The sequence below is a fragment of the Colletes latitarsis genome, chromosome 3 (assembly GCF_051014445.1).
Source record: "Colletes latitarsis isolate SP2378_abdomen chromosome 3, iyColLati1, whole genome shotgun sequence".
Taxonomy (NCBI): domain Eukaryota; kingdom Metazoa; phylum Arthropoda; class Insecta; order Hymenoptera; family Colletidae; genus Colletes; species Colletes latitarsis.
In genome coordinates this window covers 36089594-36112701 of record NC_135136.1, presented here as the reverse complement: position 1 = coordinate 36112701, position 23108 = coordinate 36089594, and the positions used below count along the sequence as shown (strand labels likewise).

General features: G+C 42.3%; 1 protein-coding gene across 4 annotated transcripts in view; it reads right to left on the bottom strand.

Annotated features, from left to right (window-relative positions):
* Positions 1-23108, bottom strand: part of LOC143340236 (protein trachealess-like) — a 167268-nt gene that overhangs the window by 10075 nt on the left and 134085 nt on the right. For 2 of the 4 annotated variants that reach the window (XM_076761953.1, XM_076761954.1), the window contains exons 1-2: positions 21113-21840; positions 2691-2929 (exon numbers count right to left, since the gene is read on the bottom strand). In XM_076761953.1, the coding sequence (XP_076618068.1) occupies positions 2691-2929; positions 21113-21324 (451 nt within the window). In that variant the 5' untranslated portion in view covers positions 21325-21840. Of the gene's footprint in view, positions 1-2690; positions 2930-21112; positions 21841-23108 lie in introns of those variants that run through there. The other 2 variants (XM_076761951.1, XM_076761952.1) reach the window with 1 other exon arrangement.

Sequence of the window (23108 nt, the reverse complement as noted above, 5' to 3'; positions counted from 1 at the left end):
CTTCGTTAAGTCGAGAGGCCTCTCGTTCCGGTTGTGGTACTGACATGCGGCGAGGGTGAACCCGGCGCACTGGATTTAGTTTGACGAGGAGCTGTGGCAGCGATGTGCGGACGGTGCCTAACTCGATTTCGTTAGTTTAGTTACATTGGCGGTTGGTAACGCGAGGCCCGCGCAGGGGTTGCTGTGATTAGATTTCCATGTAGGTAGCGGCACTGCAGCCACCTAAGCCTTTATGTGTGCCGCTTTGTATGTACGCATCGAATCCCTCCCCCTCTCCCATCTCATCTCTACCACCCTTCCGCGCCACGACAAATATTAACTCAACCAACCCCCCCGATTCCGAAAGTAGTGCCGATGAATAAGTGAATTCTCTCAACCGCCTTATTTTCCCTCGAATCGCGGTGCACGGAGCTTCCAAATCCCTGAAAATTCGTCCAAAATCAATCGATTCCACGGTGCTCGCTTCAAACTTACAGAATGTTTCAACATTATTTAGAAAATAAGAATCTTAATACAGTAAGAACTCGATTATAACCGTGGCCTCCATCAGAGTTGGGAACCATTCGAATAAATATTTATCTGGGATAATTTTTTTATTCAAATTCAGTGCAACTGAATTCTACCAACACGATTCGTATAGAATGCTCGATACCTCTATCCTATCTCTTGACCCTGTTGACTATTTCACGAAAAGCACTTGGCAATTAATTTGTTGGGCGAATAGAAGAAATAAGGAATAAGTGTACCAGGAAATGGCGGACATGCAATCGATGTACGGACTTGCCCAGTGCAGTTGGGTCGAAGCGACGCGTCTGTATGCGAACCGTTTCCCCAATAGACGTCTGCCAGACAAGAGAACGTTACATAGAATACGCGAACGTTCCTCGGGTTCATTTAAAAAACGAATGTCAGACGGCGGTATACCAATCAGTACCGGAATTGTTAATCTCGAAGAACTGCCCGAAGAATAACAGCGACGGAGAATGTGGGACACGCGATAGCACTAAAAGATTTTGCAAGAGCAACTGCTTTTACCATGTTTGGAAAGTGCAGTTAACAGAGATCATTTTCTTCCGAGAGTAGATTTCTATAAGGAAAGAAAATTCACGGATTCCAAAACAGTGAAGATTAATCCACGACAAAGATAAAAATAAGAAGACGAGGAGACTTTCTTTCGATTTCATCGCTAATATCTGATCCGTTTACAGAGTTTTCAAGGCTCCGTAAGGATAAACGAAGCTGTTAGCATTTCAATGTCCCCCGTTCGGTGGAAACGCCGTCACCCATTTTCGTTAAATGAACCACGAAAATGAAGAAAGCCAATGGCGATGCTATCGCTCGATTATAGCGGACAATTCTCTATTACTATGTATCTGCGAATCTCTTGCCGGCTGCGAGCGGTCACTCGAGTTATAAAGGGTATCGCGAGCCTCGATCTATTGCCGGCTTGCTTACGCGAATTCTTGAGAACGTTAGTGGACAACCTTTGTCCAGTTAATTCGATACCGGTGTACCGTGAATTTCCATCGAAATTCAGTGTCCGTTCCCCCCTCGATGAATTAACGATAGGGCTGATTAAAGCGTTTCGTTTCTTGTGTCTCCTCGAAATTCAAGAGAAACTGAACGAAGCTGAGAAAATCGCTACTCTTTCAGTTTGATGTTTTACAGATTGCAGTAGGTTGCTATCGATCTTTTTTAACTTGTTCATTTCCATCGTTTATATTAATTCGTTGCAATTTATTTCCAACGTAGACAATTCAATATACGATGCAGTGTTCGTTCCAGATTTTCAACGAATTTCTCCAGAGCATTCCACCAAAATGCACGAGATTTGCATGCATACTTGCGTGCCACGGTACTATTTGCGGCGTCGTCTTAATGACGGGTTCGTTTTGCAATAAACTTGATTTTCCCCGTTGCTTCAGCCCCGAAGACACGTTCCGCTGCACGAGTAGCACGGTCGTCGATCTTCAACGGCGAATCGACTCCCCTACCGGGGGTTAAATACTGATCCATCAGGAGATATCACCGACAGATACACTTTCTAATAAGAAGGGGTCCAATCATCTGTGTTGTTTCCACGTCGCGAGAACGCGAGCTGGGAAAATATTTTTTTTGGGGCAGTGAACAGTTTCTTGTTCGTTGAACAGTTCGTAATATTTAATCAAACGCAGGACGAGGGGATGCACGCATTAAATGTTCTTCGAAACTGTATTTATAAATTCTATAAACATAAATTTCACTTTTGTAGATCGACTTTTGATCCAACGTTATTTGAAATCCCTTGACTTATTACACAATGACCCTTTATTTTAAAAATCGACCCTTGTAAATGGAATTCACGCTTGATAACTATTGTTAGAGATATGTAAATTTGAGTTAAATTGAAAGCAGATTTAGAAATTACAGGGTTGTGTTTACTATTCACTGATTTATTACAAGCAATTTATACCAGTCACCGATTTATTATTAATTTTATTTAGCAAGAGCAACTGCTTTATCCTTACTGTGTGTACAAAGTACAGTCACTTAAGAAAGATCATCTTTTTTCGAGAGTATATTTTTGTAAGGTAAATTCGTAAATCCCAAAACAGTGAGGATTGATTGGAAATAATTGGAAGAATTTGCCAAACAAGCACAGTGTGGGTCGTTGGTAGCAAACGCGTGTAAATGGACGATAAACTCCGTACCTTTGACAGATTTATTCGGCGGTGGATCGTCCCGATTCCATGGCGGGTCTCCGTGGCCCGAGAATTCCCGAAGTTTGAGGTACGAGATGGTTAGCCTTATTATGGAGGCTTTGTCCAACTGGGAGGTAATGGCCGCCGGTAATGGCAGCATTTTCGCTAACTCGTAGAACTCGAAGTTCTCCTTCCCTCTTCGACACCTGGCGGCGTCTCTGCTCTTCTCCTTGCGCATCTCGAGGATGCTGTAACAGAGAACGGGGACGCAGAAGGTTAGACGTGAGCAGACGTCCGGCGATTCGGATAAATCTAATTTTTGGACGTTGACTCGATCATGTCAGGAACGCTTTTCCTACCAGATCGAACGTCAGACATGGGCAAAAGTTCTTGTCCAGACGCAATTTTCGAGTAACGAGCAAAGGATAATCCGTTCATCCGTCGCTCGTTGAATAAAAACGAAAATTTCATTCGTAAATAATTCGAATAAAACGTTTTGACCATCTCTGTCGAACGAAAGGGACGCGAGCTTTAATTCCACCATTGGACTTTGAGATCGACGGTTGTGGTTGATCGCAAAGATGATATAATCGTCGCGTTTTGTATCTCAACTATTCGTTGCTGAAAATATCTTAATTAAACGTGATAAATTTAATGGCGACTGAAATGGTAAAATCATATCGCGTGATAGTCGCTGACAAAGCCACGTATATGTGACAGCGGCTGTCAAAGTATTAATTCTTTGCAGTCTCATGTCAAACCATGTCTTTTAAGTTTCTTAAAGGTTCTTAACTTGACAATCTTTCCTTCCACCAAACATGTGGGTCAACTTAACGCGTTAAATACAACTTGTTTCCCCGACGAGGACTCAGAACCAGAATCGAAATAAATTTTTCTAGATCATCGATGGCTTTCGAGTGCTCACGACATCCCCATTCTTCGGATTTCGACGTCGAGGTCGATGCTTTTACACGCTTACGACAAATTGAAGCATGTTACCGTTCGTGTGGCAAGAATAGAAATACGCTTCTTCAGCTTTTGCCCGAAATTCAATTATATTTGTTGGTTCCTTAAGATATTCGTTTCGCGTAATCCTCCTGTAAGGACTCCGGGCACTTGATATGCTAGCAACGAATTAACTGCTCCGCCAGAATCATGTTACAGCTATTGACCCAGAGTACGTAGCACCCCGGGGTGACTGTTCCTTTTTATTCCCGTGTTCTAAGTTCATGTGGGTTAATCGATTACAAATGTACATTCCTCCGACTCGAAAGTCGGTTCCCTTTCCAGCTTCGTGACTAAAACGTACGATCCTGCAGACTATTAACCCCTTGACGTACGATTTAATTTCGAATAATTTTTCAAACGTGCACTATTTAATTTTGCTTAAATTTGTTCGTACAAGGAATGGTCACAAGAAAGAATAGATTTGTTTTACGACTACCTCGTGAATATAAAAATCTGTTCATTTTAATAGATAAGACTTGATGACGAGTAAGTAGCCTCATGATTGTGAAACATGTCATCAAGAACTTGTAACGAGTCAGACTCGTCATTGTATGGCAAGGGGTTAAAATCCCAAAGCTAATGACAAATATCAAAATAGCGTTCGCGCGATACTGTGTTTCGTACTGTCGTGAAATTCGTTTATGGGAGAATATTTCTATCGTTTCCGGTACCGCGACGTCCGCCAGTATTTTATTTTACGATCGTCGATAAATACCGTGTGTTTTGAAAGAAAACTCCACGCGAGCACAGGTATCGAACGACGCGCGATTTGACGCGGAACGGAGTGGCAGGGACGAGAGGCGTGGCGACGCGTCCGCGTCGGTACAAGCGGAGAGCAAACGCGCGGCAAAAGCGGCCACCGCTTCGGCAGCATACATTATTCAAACGCTATCATGCCTATGTTTGCTGACACGCCAGCGAATGTATCTGGGTGAATGTCGACGTAACATTAACCACGCCCCGCGGACGGCCCCTCGATTCCGGTTTTACATTTAAACATTAAACGCTGACCAATGGGAGCCGTAATCCGCATTATTCGAAACCCGTTCTCCCTCCATCGGTCCAGTCACGGTCATTAACCTTTTGTTAACCAGGGAATCGGTCCCCCCGACGCATCGACCGCCGTATCGAAATTTCAATCGTCGCGATTTCGCGCCAACGCGACCCGTCTCGAACGCGTGGGTGGGGGGGGGGGGGGGGGGGGCAGTGGGACGATGCAAATGCGTTTTTCTCCGAACGCCGATCATCGGTTGGATCAGAGGTTCCCAAACTCTGCGCCTGTAATGAACTTACGGGCACTGCAACTGTGCTCGGTGAGCCAGATTTGATGTTAAGAAATTTGTTTAAAGCGAATCGTAAACGCGTAGAATGTATTAAGTTCCATATGCAATGTTGTTTCTTTTTCTAGTTTAAAGAAAAACTGATACTTTTTGGATGAAAAGAAATGTTAGGAGCATGTGAGAAGCCGAATAGGAGTGGACATTTTTCGGGGAAATTAAAAAATTTCAAATCGTTCTAAAAAAATTATTTTCAGTTGCGAGGGTCAAATGCAATCATTTTTGGTCAATAGACGTACCCCCAAAATCTTACTCTTTTTCCAGAAAAAAATTCATTACTGAAAATATAATGTCTGACCATAACTGTCTGTTACCCTGAAAATTGAAAAGTTTCAAATCATTCTGGAAAAATTATTTTCAGTTGCAGGGGTCAATTATAATCATTTTTGGTGAACAGACATATTCTCAAAATTCTACGCACTTTCGAGAAAAAAATTCCTTATCGAAAATACAATGTCTGACCAGTGTCTGATTCCCTTGTAATTTCATGTGTATCTTTAAAACATCATAACTTCTGAATGAATTGAAAGATTTCAGTGTTTCGAAGTGCAAACAACGCGTATTTTAGTGAAGAATATTTAGAAATTCAAAGAATGTTCGAAAAGTTGTTCCTTAACCCCCCTAAAGTAGTGCAAATCCCTGTTTCTATCACTCCATATGTACGCATCTTCCAATTATCCGGCATATTTGAGTTTCCTGTATTGCCTCAGTTCCGAGTATGCCGGATAATTGGAATTTGACTGCATCTTGTAAGAACATTTTTTTTTGAGAAATGTTGAGTGTTATTGAAAAATATTTGAGCAAACTTTGTAACCCCATTCTGCCAATCGTATCGAGGAAAACGCACAATACGGACACAGATCCCTAACTGCTAGTTTTCTGAGTTACGACCCTTTAAAGTTTCGCAGCAGAGGCAGTGTTTGAAGTAGTCTTCTTGAACAAGCTCCGTAATTTCATTTCTCAAGGGGACGTCGCGATCCGGACAAGCTTTATGAAAGGGATCAGGGTGCGACAAACTCTACTCAAAAACATTGAAATTTCGAGGCTTGAAGCTGCAAGTTTGATCTAGAGAAGCTAATCTTTTTCTTTAGAAAAACCTATTATAATACCTAACATATGAAATGTCTTCTTTAACTGTTATCGATCAAGTTTCTGTCGCGTAACTGTAGTAAAAGTTGTTAAACGACTCCTATTCGCTAGTTTAAAAGTTAGCAAGCAACTAAATGAATTATACATGCGGTTGGATCTAAATCGAACCTTGGATGATGTTTAAGCAAATACCTTGACACACATAAAACTGAATATTTTCACGTCGTACTCTTCGTTGGTTCGCGTTGCGTAATTTATCGTGCCTAGACGAATTATTGTAACTCGTTGAATAATAAATCGATCGAGATGGCAAGTGTTTATTACGTAAATGTAGCTTTCGCAACAATCATTCTTTAAACTTTTACTCCATCATCAAATTCTTCTAAATTTCCAAAGATTGCAAACATCCACACCATTACATTAGTAATGTCTAATTATTCTAAATGGAACTTACTCCTGTTTTAAAATTACAAAATCTATATTCGATAGAAACTTTTGATAGAGACTTTGCAAGATTCTCGATCCCTTTGCCAGCCATCGCTACTTGCGGCGAGTTTTCCGGCACGCTCGTCACCGAGGTAGTTCAACGAGACACCAGAAGGGAGGCGTCCCGTGATTGTCCCTCAGGGACGAAAGAGCCTGTAACCGAGAGGCCGTTGTGGGGTGCAGAAACGAAGAGGCTCGAAAGTCGCGGGACCCTTGTAAAACGCGAAAACAAGACGGTGACCCGATAGCGCGACGTCTTCCACCAAGCTTTTCCCTCCTTTTTTACGACTTTTGACTGCCGTGACGGAGACGGGGCCATAATGGGCCAACGTCGTTCCGGATGGCTTTCCCCGCGATCAACGGGAGAGAATGGCGGAAGGAGGAGCGTCGTTTTACAGCCGTTAAGCGCAATAGCGGCTTAATAAAAATCCCATCTTGTTTTCAACCCTTCCGCGCGGCTAAATGGCGCGTTTAATTGCCCTCAGAGTTTGTTTTTTCCGTGGCGTCGCGGGGCTTCGTTAATCCTTATGGGAGTCTTTCGTTGGTTTCCGTTGGTTGCTTATGGCGGAGGAGTTTCCTCGATCTGTTGGACAGAGTCGATGATCGAAGACGTCTATCATAACGACGGGATACGATTAGATACAATAAAACGTAACAAAAGAAAGCAGGGTCAATTCTTCAGCTTTCTATGCTTCATCAAACTATTGCAAACAGTTTTTTCCAGTTAAATGATTCATTAGAAAGTTATAGTCGAGAAACTAAAATATATAGACACTTTAAGGGTTGATTGATTTTGTGTTATTGATGATTTTTCACTAGTTGTATACAAAATCTGAGAATGTTTGAGCTTCAAAATTGATAAGAAGAATTCATTTTTCAGAACAGAGTGATCCAGGTTCGTTGTGCGATCTAAAATTACATCTCAGGTTCGAAAAGAAGTCAGTATCGTCGAGCCATGCCGATTTACCAGCCAACGGGTAACGCAATCAATTTTCCCTGGCGTTTTCGAACGAGTTCGGCCAAGAAGATAAATAGCCTAAAGTCGAAGTGCACGGTGAAATAGTGTACAACATCGTACAGAGTCGAAATGATCGCACAATCGTGCGCTGCTGTCATCGTTTGTCAATACGAAACGTCAAGGTACGCGCACGGTCGCCGTCACCGTCGGATGAACTTGTCAAGACGAGCAATAAACAAAACGCACCTACATTTTTTCTTTTTTTTTCCATTATTCGTATCGGTTCAAGGGTTCCGTTGGAATTTGGGATACGAACGCACACGCTAGCTGTGGACTTTTTTACGACGACGAATGCAGAAACGAGCGTGGCGGTACGTGCATCGCATACGGGATCGTATGCAACGATGCTTACTAAAATGCGGGCACTTTGTCCCGAGTTACGTCAAACACAGTCGCTTCTAGACGGATTGGACAGCTCGTTGGGCAAACTTCGAGCGTCTCGCGAGGAAAAATCGCCACCATTTCTTTTTCGAATAGTTATATTTACGTTTCCAAAAACTATCTAACAAATCCACTGAAACGTAATAGCAATGCTATACTAGCTCCACTACCTCTGCAGTACCACATTTTTCTGAAATCGTTTCTTTGATTTTCCTTGTGCATGTGTATTATTGCAAAAGTAAGATTCACGAGTGAGACACATAATAGAAATTAATATCTGCGTACGGTGTCTGGTTCCTAAAGAAACGTTGTAACATATTGTTAGAGGTACATTGCAGGCGTGCACACGTGCTGCATAGTAATCGTACGTATAATTGCATATAGAGGAGAAATTTCCTACATCTTTAATGATCAATTGGAAAGTGGAAATGAGAAAGGTTGCCAGTCCCATGCGGGTTATTCATTTTTTCCCTCGTGGAATCTGTAATGAGCACGATGAAGGAGAACATCGATAATTGCATACATTTTCTGATACTCTTCCATGCATGATTATTTATTTTTACTTCGCGAAGAGTGCAACTGTAAAAAAAAATTCTTAAAAAATTAATAGTAGATGGCTACTTTTTCTCAATCAAATTTATTAAATTTATTAAATGTATTCTATCATGACAAGGTTTGGCCACCACTAGTATACTTTATTAGTACGTTCACACCATGCAGGGAAGAGTTAGTTTAATTTAAACGTAGTCTATAATTTCAGTCGTTCTCTTTCTACTTCTTAATAGCTAAAAATGTGGTTATCAATTATCAATGTGTATCAGATAAAGTAGGAATGCATTAAACAATGAATTTTGACGTCAGTCGTCAATCCTTCACATCGGAACGGCGTGAATCATCTTCCCGTAATTGCATACGTATTTTATTTGAACTTCACTTTCGCATAGTTTGCTTCTAGCGCCCTGCAAGGTAGCTCCGTTGTCCGCATTCGAATTGCAAAAAATGCTCAGCCTTAATTGCGAGACGTTGTGTGCTAATGCAACGAAATAAACGGTACCTTTTAAACGAACAAAGCGTTCACTGCAAAGACAGTCATAAAACATCGCATTATCGACGCTGGACGCGGGTACAGAAATATGAAAAATACTCGCGTTTAAATTCGTAAAAAAGGAACTACTTCAAATCTTGTTCTTTCGACAGTTATTAATATTTATTTTCTCAGCTACGGTAACTCATATTTAATTCTGAATTTATCTTGGGGTCTACCAGATAATGAATTAACCTTCCTCTCAACCTCGTGTTTCTTTGATTCCAATTCATAAAATTGAAAGAAAAGCAAATATGACGCTTCGCGAATGGAAACAACAGATAAAAACTTTCGACCGCCAAAACCCAGAAGCTCGAAGAATCCTATAAACATTAGATTCCTGGGAATGTTCTAAACGATAGTGGAGATTCCCAGCGATGGGTATGTTGCTCGGTCACGGAACAACGTGCCAAAGTGCGATCAAAGTGCCTTCCGCTGCTGATTGTGCAAAGATAAAGGAAAAAGAGGGTCGTGGCGACCCGGTGCCGCGAAAGACACGAACAAGAGGGCCTCCACCGGGTAGGTTTCCCCAGAGGTAAGCAGTCAGGCTGGACGAGAGAGACGCTAAAACGCCCAGACGCCGCTCCTCCGTCCGTAGACGTGCGAAAATAAAATTACGCCCAACTTTCGGTCAAATTTGTTGAAATTGGGCGGCAGCGTGGCAAGTGTGGGGCAGGCCAAGGGCTCTCGCGGATCCCACGGGACACGGGATAGAAGAGGTCCCTCGCGCAACTGTCGGTATGGGCTGTGTGTCCGTAGCCATATCGTTCAAGGGTGGCAACACGCCTTGGACACATAAGGATCCTCGTGTTCGGCCGTGCTAAGTGCCGGCCATCAATAATTCAGCAGCGGACCCTGACGAGGTTACCGGCGATCCTCTCGATCGGTGCTCGCGTTGCTGGATTTTTCATCCGCCAATTTCCAGCGGTTGGGGAATTATTAATGACAGCATGGAAACGGCTGCGTCCGACGATTCCTCGACTACAGGTGAGAATCTCGAGAAACCACCGGCTTCTATTATTCCCGGTGCTTTTATTCGTCTGTACGACTAGGTGGATTCAGAATCGATTTCAAAATTACAATTTAAACTTGAAAGGATAATAAATTGATGAGAAGAGGTCGAAATGCCGATTCGATGATTTAATAATTCGAATGGTAAATTGTATGGAGCAAACAAGAACTCTAAAAATAGGTTCTAACTTTTATAATGTAGTATGTATGTTATTACAGTGGTCTATACGTTCTTTGAATATCGTTATATTGATAGAGAATATAATATATGTAATATTCTATATTACGACGACGGGGGACTATTCTGCAGGATAAAATAATATATAAATAATAGCGCAAGATTAATAAACTCTTCCATCAGTGTGAATTCACATGTTAAAAACTGCACTCGAGATATTGGTTTTCAAATTAATATTTGGAATGAATTACAAAGGTATACAAACGTATCAACAACAAAAGAAAAATATATGTAAAGTAAACAAATTTCACAATTATTAAACACTCGAAGCTGACGATTATTTCAAGAAAGTTTGCCTTGATTCAAACGAAAAATAAGAGAGAACTTTGATACATGGACAGATTAAGAAATTTAAGTAGAAAAGCCAAGCATTAATCGGACACTGAACACTCGAAGTTGAACGAACTGTTTGAGTCGAACCATTTATCAAGGAAAAGATGATGCATGTTGGCGTTAAATCATGCTTTATCTGATGCAAGTTTTTGAAGAACTACTCTGCAAAAAATAAAATAATACGCTCAACAAACGTGAGGCCGACACGCTTCATAGAGATTCAGATTCATTTAGATTTATTCTGACGAAAATTGTCTGCGTTAAGAGAATCGTTTTGTTCGTTAATAGAACTGGTTAATACAGACTATACTATACTTTTATAGCATTTTATGCTTGCAATTATTCGTTTCACTCAATTATATAAATATTTTTCAGGTAAACCATTTCCAAATTCTGACACTCCATAATAAATGATATTTCCTACATTATATGTTACAAAAAATCACGAATATCTAATTTGTAAATTGTTTTAAGAATAAAACAGTGAGCACCAAATTACCTTTTGTAGTTCTTATTTTATTTCAAAGTCCTATAGGTCTTATTAGAATATTCTATACTTAGAAAAATTTAATGAAACGATATAACACCCCCCAAAAAATGTCATCGAGAGTATGTAAAAATAGAACAACGAGCACCAAAGTTCCATCGAATTTATCGAAAGATTATATTTGGAAAAAATTAATGATATAACGCTACAAGGGGTTAACGAATGTCCGTGGAAATTGGTTTCGAGGATAATTCCCCCTCTTTGAGGCACCGATCGGTTGGCGGAGCGGCTCGATACATAATAATCGCGTAAAAGAGGGCCCAATTAGCAGGCATCGAGGGAATTATGATGGCCGCGGTAGGCCGAGCGAGCACGCCGGGTTAATTCAATTAAACAATTCATTTGCTGGTCCGAAGCACCACCTGAGGGCACGTCCCATTCCGTCCGCGCTTCGGCGTCGTGTCCGTGTGTTCGATTCCAAGTGTGCGTCGATATGGTGGAGAAAACGTGAGTTGGAGAAGGACCAAGGCCCGTTGGAACTCTCCCTGCCTATTCCCCCGAGAGTCGTAGCCTCGTGCTACAATACAATGCTCCTAATGTTACGGCTCCAGTTTCGACATAATTTTCTTTCGCGGCCCTTTTGGGCTATCGGATGCCCGAGCTTTTGTACCACTTCGACAAAGAAAATGTCATTTCCGGTGGCCGTTCGATAACGAGACCCGGGAGGAGCGATCGCGATGGAAAACCGTGGACCAACGATCCAGACCCGTTTCCCCGGGATCGTCGAAACTATCTGGATACAAATTTCGAATAAAAGAATCTTCCATTAAATAACACTGCAAACTTTGATTATAGAATTAAATATTTCGAACATATTACTCGAATAAACGTGACTCATGACGCGTTTAATTTAAAAATAAAGCATAGACAATTTCTTGGGGGTGGGAAAGTATTTTATTTAAGATTATTCCTATGCCTTTCTGTGAAAAGGAAAGTAGGAAACGCGTAATGAAAATCGTAAAACAGGAGTAAGTTTGATGGAACGGAATACAGACTGGAATCTAAACTGTTAATTTCAGTCGTGATCCAGAAGATAAATTCCCTCGCAGTTAATATTAAATATCTCGTAAATCATCAGTCGTCTGCACCCAACGTCATACATCATCGGCTTTAATAGCTCAAGTTAACGTGCAAAACTCCATTAAAAAATCAGCATTACACCGGCAGACCTCTTCTTTTATTTTCAATGTGGAGGAGAGCTACAGACGCCGCGTAGTTAGTGCCAATTAATCATTGCACGAGCGCCCGATTATAGTCGGCGTTAATATCCACGGTCTATTGCGTGGATGCTGACTATAGTCGGCGGTGAGAACGAAAGGGTTAAAGGCCTGCTCTTTGTGTGCGTAACAATAATCGTCAAATTAACGTCGAGAGACACGAACACGAACTAATGCAATTAACTTGCACCTATTGTTCGTGCATGTAATATTAATAAATACAAACAAGTTTTGCATGTGGGGCAGAATGGGGACCTCTCTTTCCTCTGTTCCCCTCGTCTTTTTCGTTTTTCGTTTGCGTAATTGCAATTCGGTCCAGTAACTGATATAAATTTTAGTGTCTTGCCTGAACGATTTGAAAAATCTACTAACAAATTCCAAATACTATACAAATTTTAGATATTTACTTTCGTTGTGTACGTTGTGCCTAAAGAACCGAGTCTAGATCCAAATCAGAATAAAAATACCCAAGAGAGAAGGTCCTTACTTGTAACAGTACTTCAAGTCGAGAAGATATCATTTAAGCACCTTTCATCGACGGATACGAAGATGTCGAGGGGGTTAGTAATTCTAGGTCTCAACCCCTTGGCGATGAAACGGTCAGGGGGTAGATAATTCGCTGGTGATCTTCGATTCAGGTGTTTATAGGCTCGAATCTCCCAGGTAGGAGCAATCTACTCATTGTGTTTGACATTAAAATGAATTTAACACGTCTGTGTCGCGTCGACGAGAGTTCATTGACGAATCCCAAAGGTCAAAGACCACCGAAACAGAGTACGTTCCCATCCTTGACGAGAAGACGAAGCGCAGGAGTTCTCTCTATCCGGGATTCTAACGTATTCACGCAAACGACGCCTCAAAGGGGCCCGCTTTCGGGAAAATATTTTGTACACGACGCGGCGGTGTGTCTCAATGAAACCCTTCCACCGACGGAGAAGAAAGCGAGCAGGCCAGGCGAGCGGGGAAGCAGTGGAAAAAGAGACAATACGATAACCACTAAATTATCCCAGCACATCCGGCGATGTAAATCACGGAGGAGTCGCGAGCACGCGAGCGCCGTGTCCGTGTGTGCAATGGGGAGGAGGACGGAGCAGAAGGAAAAAAGGAAAAAACAAAGGAAAAAAGAAATCGAGAAGACGGCATAGACAGAAAAAGCGCGCAGCGGAGGCAAAAGAGGAGGGAAACGGAGGAAAAAAGACAGAGGAGCCGGATAGAGAGACAGAGGGAAGTTGGTTCTTGATGACGCGCAGATAAGGGAGGGCTTAAAGTCTACGTGATGTGCTTCCCGATGCGTCCGAGCGGAGGTCGAGCCTGAGAACTTTCGGTAAACGTACTCGGAGAGAGACTCGGACGAAACGTAGCTTCCCTCAGCCGGAAGAACCCCTTTTGCATTTTCGATGGTACAACACCCGGAGACACGCTCGATACTTAATCGCTCGGTACTGACCTCCGAAAACTCACCAAACAAACGATTCGAACCTCCCCTTCACGAAGGACGGGTCCATTGTGACCCAAGTTGTTCAATCCTTTCGATACTAACGGTGACTGCAAAATTGTGATCGTACTTGAAGTCAAGATGGATCGAGTAGCCTTCCTCAATGGTATGGAAAGGGGGTTGATAATTCTTATTAGGGTTATGGTTAGTTTGAAGTACTTGGGTCCGTTTTGACCCAAGTTATTCTACCCTTTCGATACCCTTTCGAATTGCTATCGTACTTGAAGTCAAGATGGATCGAGTAGTCTTCCTCAATGATATAGAAAGAGGGTTGATAATTCTTATTAGGGTTGTGGTTATGTGGAGTACAGCCACAAGTACGAGAAGTAACCCTACATGATTGCATTTGTCGCGAATAATTGCGTCTCGCGTGAAATAAAATTAACGAAATCATTTAGATCGAAGTGTCTCTTGTATCGTTTATGTCATTACTTTTGGGAACAATAATTCATCGACAGTGGCCCATTGATTCGCCCTCCCACTCTCCTGGAGCGTGCTTGGCAACAATCTGTACCAGGAAACGGGGAACTTGCGACCTGAAAACCGCATGCGGTCTTTCAAGGTATACTATACATCTTTCTTTGAATCATTCACGTTCAGTTTATTCGATTAAAATGAGTCTTTACTCCAAAACTGTGAAAAACATTACTAACACTAGTTTGATCAACGAAATTGTGAGCATGAATTATTGATTTGAGTGAGAACAATTGATCACAATGATCTCAGTTTTTGAAAATATCAAAAGTATGTGTTCAATCTAAATCTTTATCGTTACATTAAATATTTTATTCTCCATAGTGAAACGTGTGTCGAATTAATTATTCCTGCACCGTCTCTAACAGAACTAAGTATTTGTTCAAATTTGCAAAAAATGAGAAGTTGAAATCGTCTGCCAAAAGGAACACGTTGTTCCAGCGTCGCTTTGAATAAACAAGTATTTCGAATGGTCGTATATCGTCGAGCAAACCACGTCCAAGTTAGACAATTCGGTAATAAATCGTGATAGCAATTAAGTCTATGTCGACGCATTCAAAACAAATTTCGTTTCGCTTCCTGTATCGAATAATCGTCGACGGTTTGACGCACGCGGAAAGCTGGAGTCTAGTCTCCTAGGGGTCTCACGTTCACAACTTGCATCCGGACATTCTCATGTCCCTACTTCCGGGAACGTGAGGCCCGTAACGGCAACACTCTCGCCAAACCCAGACACAACTTGCGGTCACTGCTCTTTGTCCTACTATGCTTTTATTTGATAACGATAAGCTCGCAAACTGGCTGTCACGAGCTTGGAACATCACCGAACTTTCAGTTGCCCATCGCGAACAGTGTTATAGTAAAGTTAAGCTTCTTAAATAGAATGGGTCGTAATAGATTATGAAAATGGTTCAGTGGTCTAGCAAGTGATGGGAATCTTTGCTGGGAAACACGTGCAAGTATGTTCCCTAGCAAACCTAAGAAAATTCTGATATTTGCAATTTAAAGAACTTTAAGAGGAGCATAAACAGAAAGATAGTTATTGTTTTAGTGGTTTTTAATTCAGCGAATAATATAATATAATGTACTGATTGGAGTCTGCATTCTAGTAATGTCGAACGCGTTGCAAGTGGAATGTGACAGTAATTGGTCAGACACGAATTGATCTCGATTATCTTGTTATTGGTGTACGGTTTAATATATTGGAACAGTTTTATTGAAATGATAAAATGGATATTGAATTTTTTGTTATAATTAAATCGAACTGTCGTTTGTTTACCCATATCGTCGAAGTTCTACTGTCAGAGTATTCGGGACAGTAATTCTGAAAAAACTACAGAATGCTCTTGATATGCAAAAATATAAGAAACACTTGAAGTAGAGATACGAATTATTATCTTTAGGGGTTGAAACAACCCTAAACAAAGCTTCTACTAATTCTATCAATAAAAATATGAATTTGCATTCTCTACTTTTCTATTATCATCGCAAAAGAATTGAACTTTCCTAGATTGTGTCAACTTAAAAATTGAAGCACTTAGCTCTTCTCGTACTCCGATAACATTGAAGCATTCTTACTTAAAATTGGACAAGAGACGCTCGTGCAGAGAAAAGTCCGTCACGATCGTCGTAAAGCAACGATTTCGAGAAGCGCAATCCTAAGGTCGACCCGAGCGTAAAGTCGATATGATCGAGACTCTATTTTGACGCGTCCCCGTCAAAGTGGACGCAGGTAGAGCAAAAGAAGAATTTCCTCGGCCCCAGGTCGTGATAGTGCCGGGAGAAGGTCCCCGGAGAGCTCTGTCACAGCGAGTGGATAATGGGAATTGTGATGGGTGGCGCACAGAGGGTTGAAGGGTGGTAAACCGATGGTGCAGATGAGTACGTCACGCCACGGTAGTAAACCCGATACGATTAGAGGAACGCTGATGCTGACGGGGCATCCCGGGGACCCGTCAACACTACCTTCGTATTTTCAACCCCGCCCTTCCTACCATTATTCCTTCGTGTTCGTTCCACGATGGTCAGCCGTCCTCGGACCAGCCACTTCGACGACCGTCCCCGTTATTGCGCGCATAGTTACACCGTGGACACGCGTGCCCTGGATCGAGCTCTCCACCGGGATGAAAGCGCCTTAATATCGGTCGACTCGATCGGGCCAAGGTGAACCAAGAGCTCCTCGGATGATTGGAATCGACAAGGGATGGGGGTGGTTTGATTCTCCGACCCGGGACGTTGATTGGAATATCGTTGGGACTGTCGGATTTACTCACGCGAACAAAGTCAAACGTTCCAGCTTGTCAGTGAGTCGAAGAAGTCTAGTTTGAGGCAAAGGAACGATGTTTTTATGATCGATTTGCTCTGGAAAAAAGTATCAAGCTTGGGTCAACGTGTGTTTAGATCGAAAGATGTTTTATGCAACTAGCACTAAATTTGAGGAAAGGCTAAGTTAGTATTGTCAACGATTCTAAAATATTTCCCCTGGAACGCCATGAGTTAAAGTCATCTATCGTTGAAAGAAAATAACAGAAATAGAACGGCATTAAGGAATTGCATTTTAAATATTGTTTAAAGGACAATTTTCGAACGTTTCGCGAATAAAATGATAGTCGTTTGCACGATTTTTATCCATGCCAGTCCTTGAATTATTGACTCGATAATGGCCCCGCGGAAAGAACACAGGGGGGACGATATTACCCTATAAAATCATATCTCGACCGCGTAAAAAAGAAAAGGACTCGCGCGTCCGACGTTTGCAACCACTTTGCACGCTCGTAAAACTTCATTACAATCGTTGATACGCACGAAACAGGCCCCGCGGATCTTCGATTTTTTTCGCGACTCGCAAAAAAGCCTGATCGTTTAATTTCAATTAATTACCGCGGTCGAGAGCTTCATTGAAACGTCCCCGGCGGCCTGTAATCACGACTGTTTGAACACCGTGAGGCTCAGTAATCTTTAAAATCGCGGCGAACACGTTATTTCGATGCGTAACGATATCATTACGCTTCTTTTTACCCGGTGATCGTCCTGCCAATTAGTAGAGAAAAAAATTACTCATCCGGGCGTAATGGCTGCTCAATTACGCGGCTACGTTTACACTGGCACTGTGGATCGGTGTAATGTATTGCTGAAATTATGTTAACGTCTTTAATAAAGTCCAGATTAGTTCTGGTCGTTCGTCGGTTTGTTAAATTTTAAGTATAACATGGTTTAGGTTAGGTCTAATTAAAGTAAAACTGGTTAATATTATTGTTGCTTAATCTATTATTTTGTTCAACAGTAAAAACGGTATTTACTACTAATTAAAATATCTCTAATCAATATCACAGAATTTGTATTCACATTATTCATGTAATTTTCCACCTGCATGCACAAGGTAAATATTGTCATTTCAGTCATTGTATCGGTTGCTTTGCATAAAGACACGTTTGAATGCCCTGTTACGTGGAAAATGGAATGCAATTTAGAGCAAAGAATAGCGATAAAATGTTTGGTTAAACGCGATGAACCGTGAATCGACGTTTATGGAAATCATACGATGTCAAAACCACGCATTTTCGATTGGGGGAAAACAGTTTCGAGAGGGATGAAAGTCTACTTTGATTTATTGTCATTTTATTATCATTTCGATCAGCATCGTATGCCACTCTACTCAATCTTTTTGCTGTGAAGTAACACTTCGTAAACGTAAGAAGATTTAATTCTCGAGATACGTAATTTCTCTCCAACGAATTGTGCAGTTATGCAATTCCGTTTAATCGGAGTCGGGGGGGAAAAACTGGATTTACAGGTACACCTTCGCGATATTTCTTTCGTGCAACCGGTACCACGGATTCACGGTTCACGTACGGCAATAAAAGACCGACACAATACGTATGCAAATCCGAGAATGAAGCAACGAAACCGCGTACGTTTAATTCTCGTCTCCAGAATTTAGTTATCTTTATTTTTTCCCCTCCCTTTCCGATTCTAAATTCCCGTGTTCATCTCGATGGTCTGCTTCGATTTCTCGCGACCGCGAATCGAATAAAAGAAAAATCAAACGTTTCGCGTAAAAGTTTCCGAACGCTTCCTATAAAGTTTCCACACTTGGTTCGAGCCCAATAAAAAAGGTGATTGATGGCCTGATAAAAATTCGACATCCTGCGTACGAGGAATGATTTACAGTTATAACGTCAAGTTTACGGCGCACTATTTACAGCGTCGCTCCGTGACGTCACTGTCGCTCTACGTACGTCACATATTAATGTCTTACACTTTTTGAATTATAACACCGCGGGGCTGAGCGCATCGACGAGAACAAGCGCGATCGTCGATCATAGAAATTGCTCGCGGAACGCGTGAGCGAATTTCCAATCGAGTCGAAAATTTCGTTTGATTCCTGTCGTTGTATTTCGATTCAATCCTTTTTCTCTTTGTTAAGTGATTTAATATTTGGTATCGGATATAAGAGAATATTTTCATCGCCTTCGTATTTCTTATATGTATAAAAATTATTCTTATTTTCTAAACTGAAAGTCTTTTCATTTGAAACGATTAGGTGTCTATGATTAAATGATCGAGCAAATCGTCGCGATCTACCTCGAGAGAGCACAGTTTGCTACGCGTCTCTAGCCCTTTCGCTGCTGCAAACGAGTGCGTCGGCTCGTTGACAAATTAGCGAGGTTTTATATAAATAATGTTTAATAATTAAAGTATTATACTTGGAACTATGTTACGCAATGAGAGTACTTTGAATTCTATCAAAGATCGTTTGGAATTATTTACAGAGTATTTAACCCTTCTGTATCGTCGGTGAAATATTGCAAGACGTTTGCGAAATATGATCGCATATGATATTTATGTTGGCGATGAAACATCGCTGACCGTTGACGGTAATTCGGTTCGAAACTTTCGCGAAATTATTTATTTAAGACGCAGTTAGAAAGCCCCGGAAACCGCTTCGTACGACATATTTCGTTCGAATGCTTCGCGCCATTTTCGTCGATGGAAAAGTCGATCGGTTGAATATTTGACAATACATTAACTGCTCAGTATCTATTTATAAACATAATAGAATAATGTCTAAAAAGGGAATGATATCTCAAATTATTGATAATATAACATTGTATTGGAATATATTTAATACGATAAAAATAAAATTCTAAATAATGGTGGTTCCATTTCAGAAAAATTGTCACAAACCACTGTATCAAACGCAAGCATACAACGTTCAGACGACAAATCACTGGCAGCGTTGTCGCCGACGACACGGAAGGGTTCAACCTTTGCAATCTGTACAGCGCTACAGCCAGAGAAACGTGTTCCACCCCCGTTCAAAACTTAACGCCGTCAGCACTTGCGAAGTAACAAATCAAAGACAACGTTTCCCCTCCCTTCGATGAAACTCTATTAATCCTTTGCACTCCGATGTCGAGCGGGACAAAATTTCAGTCGAGTAATAAATAACCAATAAGATCTATGGGTAGCTATTTATTCGAACAGTTAAATTTTATTCGATTCTTTTATTTATATATGGGAAAGTTGCAAACACTATGAAAAGAAATACAAGAAACACTTGGATATGTATAAAACGATAAAAGAGAAAAATTTTGTATAATTCTGAAGTCACCCCATTATTTACATTTGTTATGTTTGATTTGATCCTATCGTTAATATGTATCAATTATGGTTTTAAAACAAGAGTATGGCCTATAAACAATTGTATAATTTCTTACTCAACAATCATTTTCAAGGATCTTTTTCAATTTGTCTCCTTTAATTGGAAAGAAGAAGGATAGTGTGTTTTCTAAATCTGTTCGCACGTTAGACAGGTCTCACAGAAGGTGATAATCTGATGGTGAAACAGGGGAGGGTCACCTAATGCGTACCAGCCACATAAATGGTACCTCTTTAATCTCTTTGCTACTATAAAATATAAGCACCTTCTAGTTGGGAGTATACGAAAGAACCGACAAACGAGTAGTATAGGTATAAGATTAACAGCTGCCATCTTGTTTTATGCGTGCTATAAATACTTTTATGGACAACAAAGCAGATTTCAATTGTCGAAAGCAGGCAGTTTTCCTTAAATTTTTATTTTTGAATTTACTGTCGTGGTTCGTTGCCATGTTTAATCTTTTATAACTCAGCGTAATTGGGTCAGATTTAATCCTATTCTCAATATGTATGAATTATGATTTTAAAGCAATTATTTTACATTGTCTTACGCTTATGTGGGCACAGCGAAAAATGTATGTTTATTAGCGTTTATCAATGGTTACATTGTATAATTTTTTTTAGAAGTCAAAGATAATTTGGACAACAATAGCCATTGCTTTACAGTCGAATAAATAATGAAAAAGTTAATGGTACCCTTGAACAATTACAAATAAACATTAAATTTGGAAATTGAAAATGAAACTTTCAGCTGGACCTGGTACATTTTGCCCATTTCTGACCCCGGAGTGCAAACGGTTAAGGGACGTTCTGGTGAAAGATCGCGCCACCCTTTCGTTTCCCCAAACGCAAGTATGCAATCGCAACCCCAACCGACGTGTCTCGTAAAGGTAACGCCTCGCGAAGGGCCAACAACCCTAATCCGGATTCCGCGGCGATCCCGTCGCACCGAATGGGCTAGGTAGATCGTAACGTCCGAGCAAATCGTATGTAACTAACTAAGCCGTACGTAGTGGTAGATAAGAAAAATAAGTATAAGAGAAACAACATGCCCTGGCTCGAGGAGAGGACCCTGACTCTGTTTGTACGGGACACAGAGGTCCGCCGGTACGAACCAGGAGTGCGTGAACGCGGGGTTGATGTTGAGCGCCCCAGCGGCCCCCTGATGGGGTCCGCCGACATCGACGCCGACACCGACACCGACCCCGACCGGGCTTTGTCGCTGAAAGCCCCCATAATCCATGGTCACCTGATACGGCAACATTTCCCTCTCCTTTTTCCTCTATTTCCTTCTCTAACTCCCTCTTTCCTCCACCCTTTCTTCCTCCTCTTCCGTTCGTAGATCACTCGCACTGCCGTATCGTCCTGTGCACCACCGACCGAGTTCACCTTCCCGCACCAAAAAACAAGCCGGCGACACACAACCGCGGAACAGTCATATTCCGCGGCTCGTCATCGTCCATCGCGCGAATCGTCCCCGACACGCGTCACGATCGGGGCACCGCGGCATCGGTCCGCGTCAAACCGATACGCGGCGTGAAACGCGACCGGTACCGGAGTAACGAGATGACAGAGTTCGCGGCCCGCGTAAGCTCCTCGGTGCACACGTATATCGGGACGAGAGGAGAGCTCACGCGCGCGCACGTGCGTGTCAACAACTCCGTGGTTCGGACTCCTCGCGTGGACCAGCTGTTACGGGGTCCCTTCGATCGCTCGGATCACGCGGCCGCGATGTGCGCGTCGGACGCGGGGGTCGCAGGCAGACAGCTAAACGACTGGTTCGTGACCGAACGACAGACTAGACCGGACTGTACCGGGTCTGTAACGCGAGCCGCGCGACGAGACCCGTCGGGGCGAGCGAGACAGCCATCGTTCCCGGGAAGGGGAGCGAGAAAGAGGGCGCGAGAGCGTGCGCCGAGTCGCGGGCGTACCGGACCCGCCCACGACACGACCGCTCGGCCAATCGCGGACGGTCCTCGCGCGACACGGTCACGCCCCCTGTCAAAGTCGCGACACCAACACCGCGCACACTCTCGCCAGTGCTTGCGTCATGCTGCACCCTTCAGTGGCGGGCAAACGGGTCGCGCGTCAAGCGCCGCAACACCGACGCGGTCGCGGTAACCACGTATCGCCTTACAGGCCCCGCCCATCGCTACTAATGACACTTGCCGGATGGTTAAGAGGTCGGATCGTACACCTACGAGCCGGCGAGAGGCTACCTTGTCGCAAGCCAAGGGCGACGTTCCCCGGAAGTGGCCTGTAACCGAGCCACGTGCGCGACCGCCGATTCTTAACCCTAGCCGTGCCATCGAGCTTTCTGCTTTCGTCGAAAGTGTCGCGGACCGTCGGTGGGACTTTGGAATCTTTTTCTTGCCCCCGCGTGGTACCGATGTGGGAATAATTGAATTCGTGGGGGTCGTATTGATCTTAGGTGGAGTGAACGGGGATTCGAGATTTTTCTTATCGCGGTACTTTGTTGTTGCAACGGTTTTAGGAACAACTTTCTGTTTTCTTTTTCATTGGAGTAAGTGGTCGTTGTGTTTGATACCACGTGGTTCAGCGTAAGCCCGTGATACCGGTTTTTGTATCGCATTGTGGATCAGACTTCCTAGGTTTCTTGAAAGCAGTTAACTATTTTTATTGCTAAGTTACTATTATGGTAGTAGAAAACACTTCGAACGCGATCCAGTGGATGTCGTAGATCCTATCTAAGGGACAATATGACTTAGAATTTTTATAAATATCAGGCGTAGGAGTCAGTGTTTACTATGTTAACGCTACTGATCGGCCATATTAGCGGACCCAGAGCCTTCTTTTGCCTGCCCTGCATTGAACTGCAGAACTTGCCCTGCAGAACTTGAGAGGGAGAGCCATGGTTTCATCAAAACAATTGTGAATTTTAAATAGTGCCACTGGTATTATGAATTTTATAACATAACTATGGAATATTCCCAATTTTTAGATACGATTTTCCTATTCTCTGTTCCTCTGCCTACTATCGAAGTTTATACCCATAATTCTGAAACGTTCTCCATTTCTTTAAGTCAT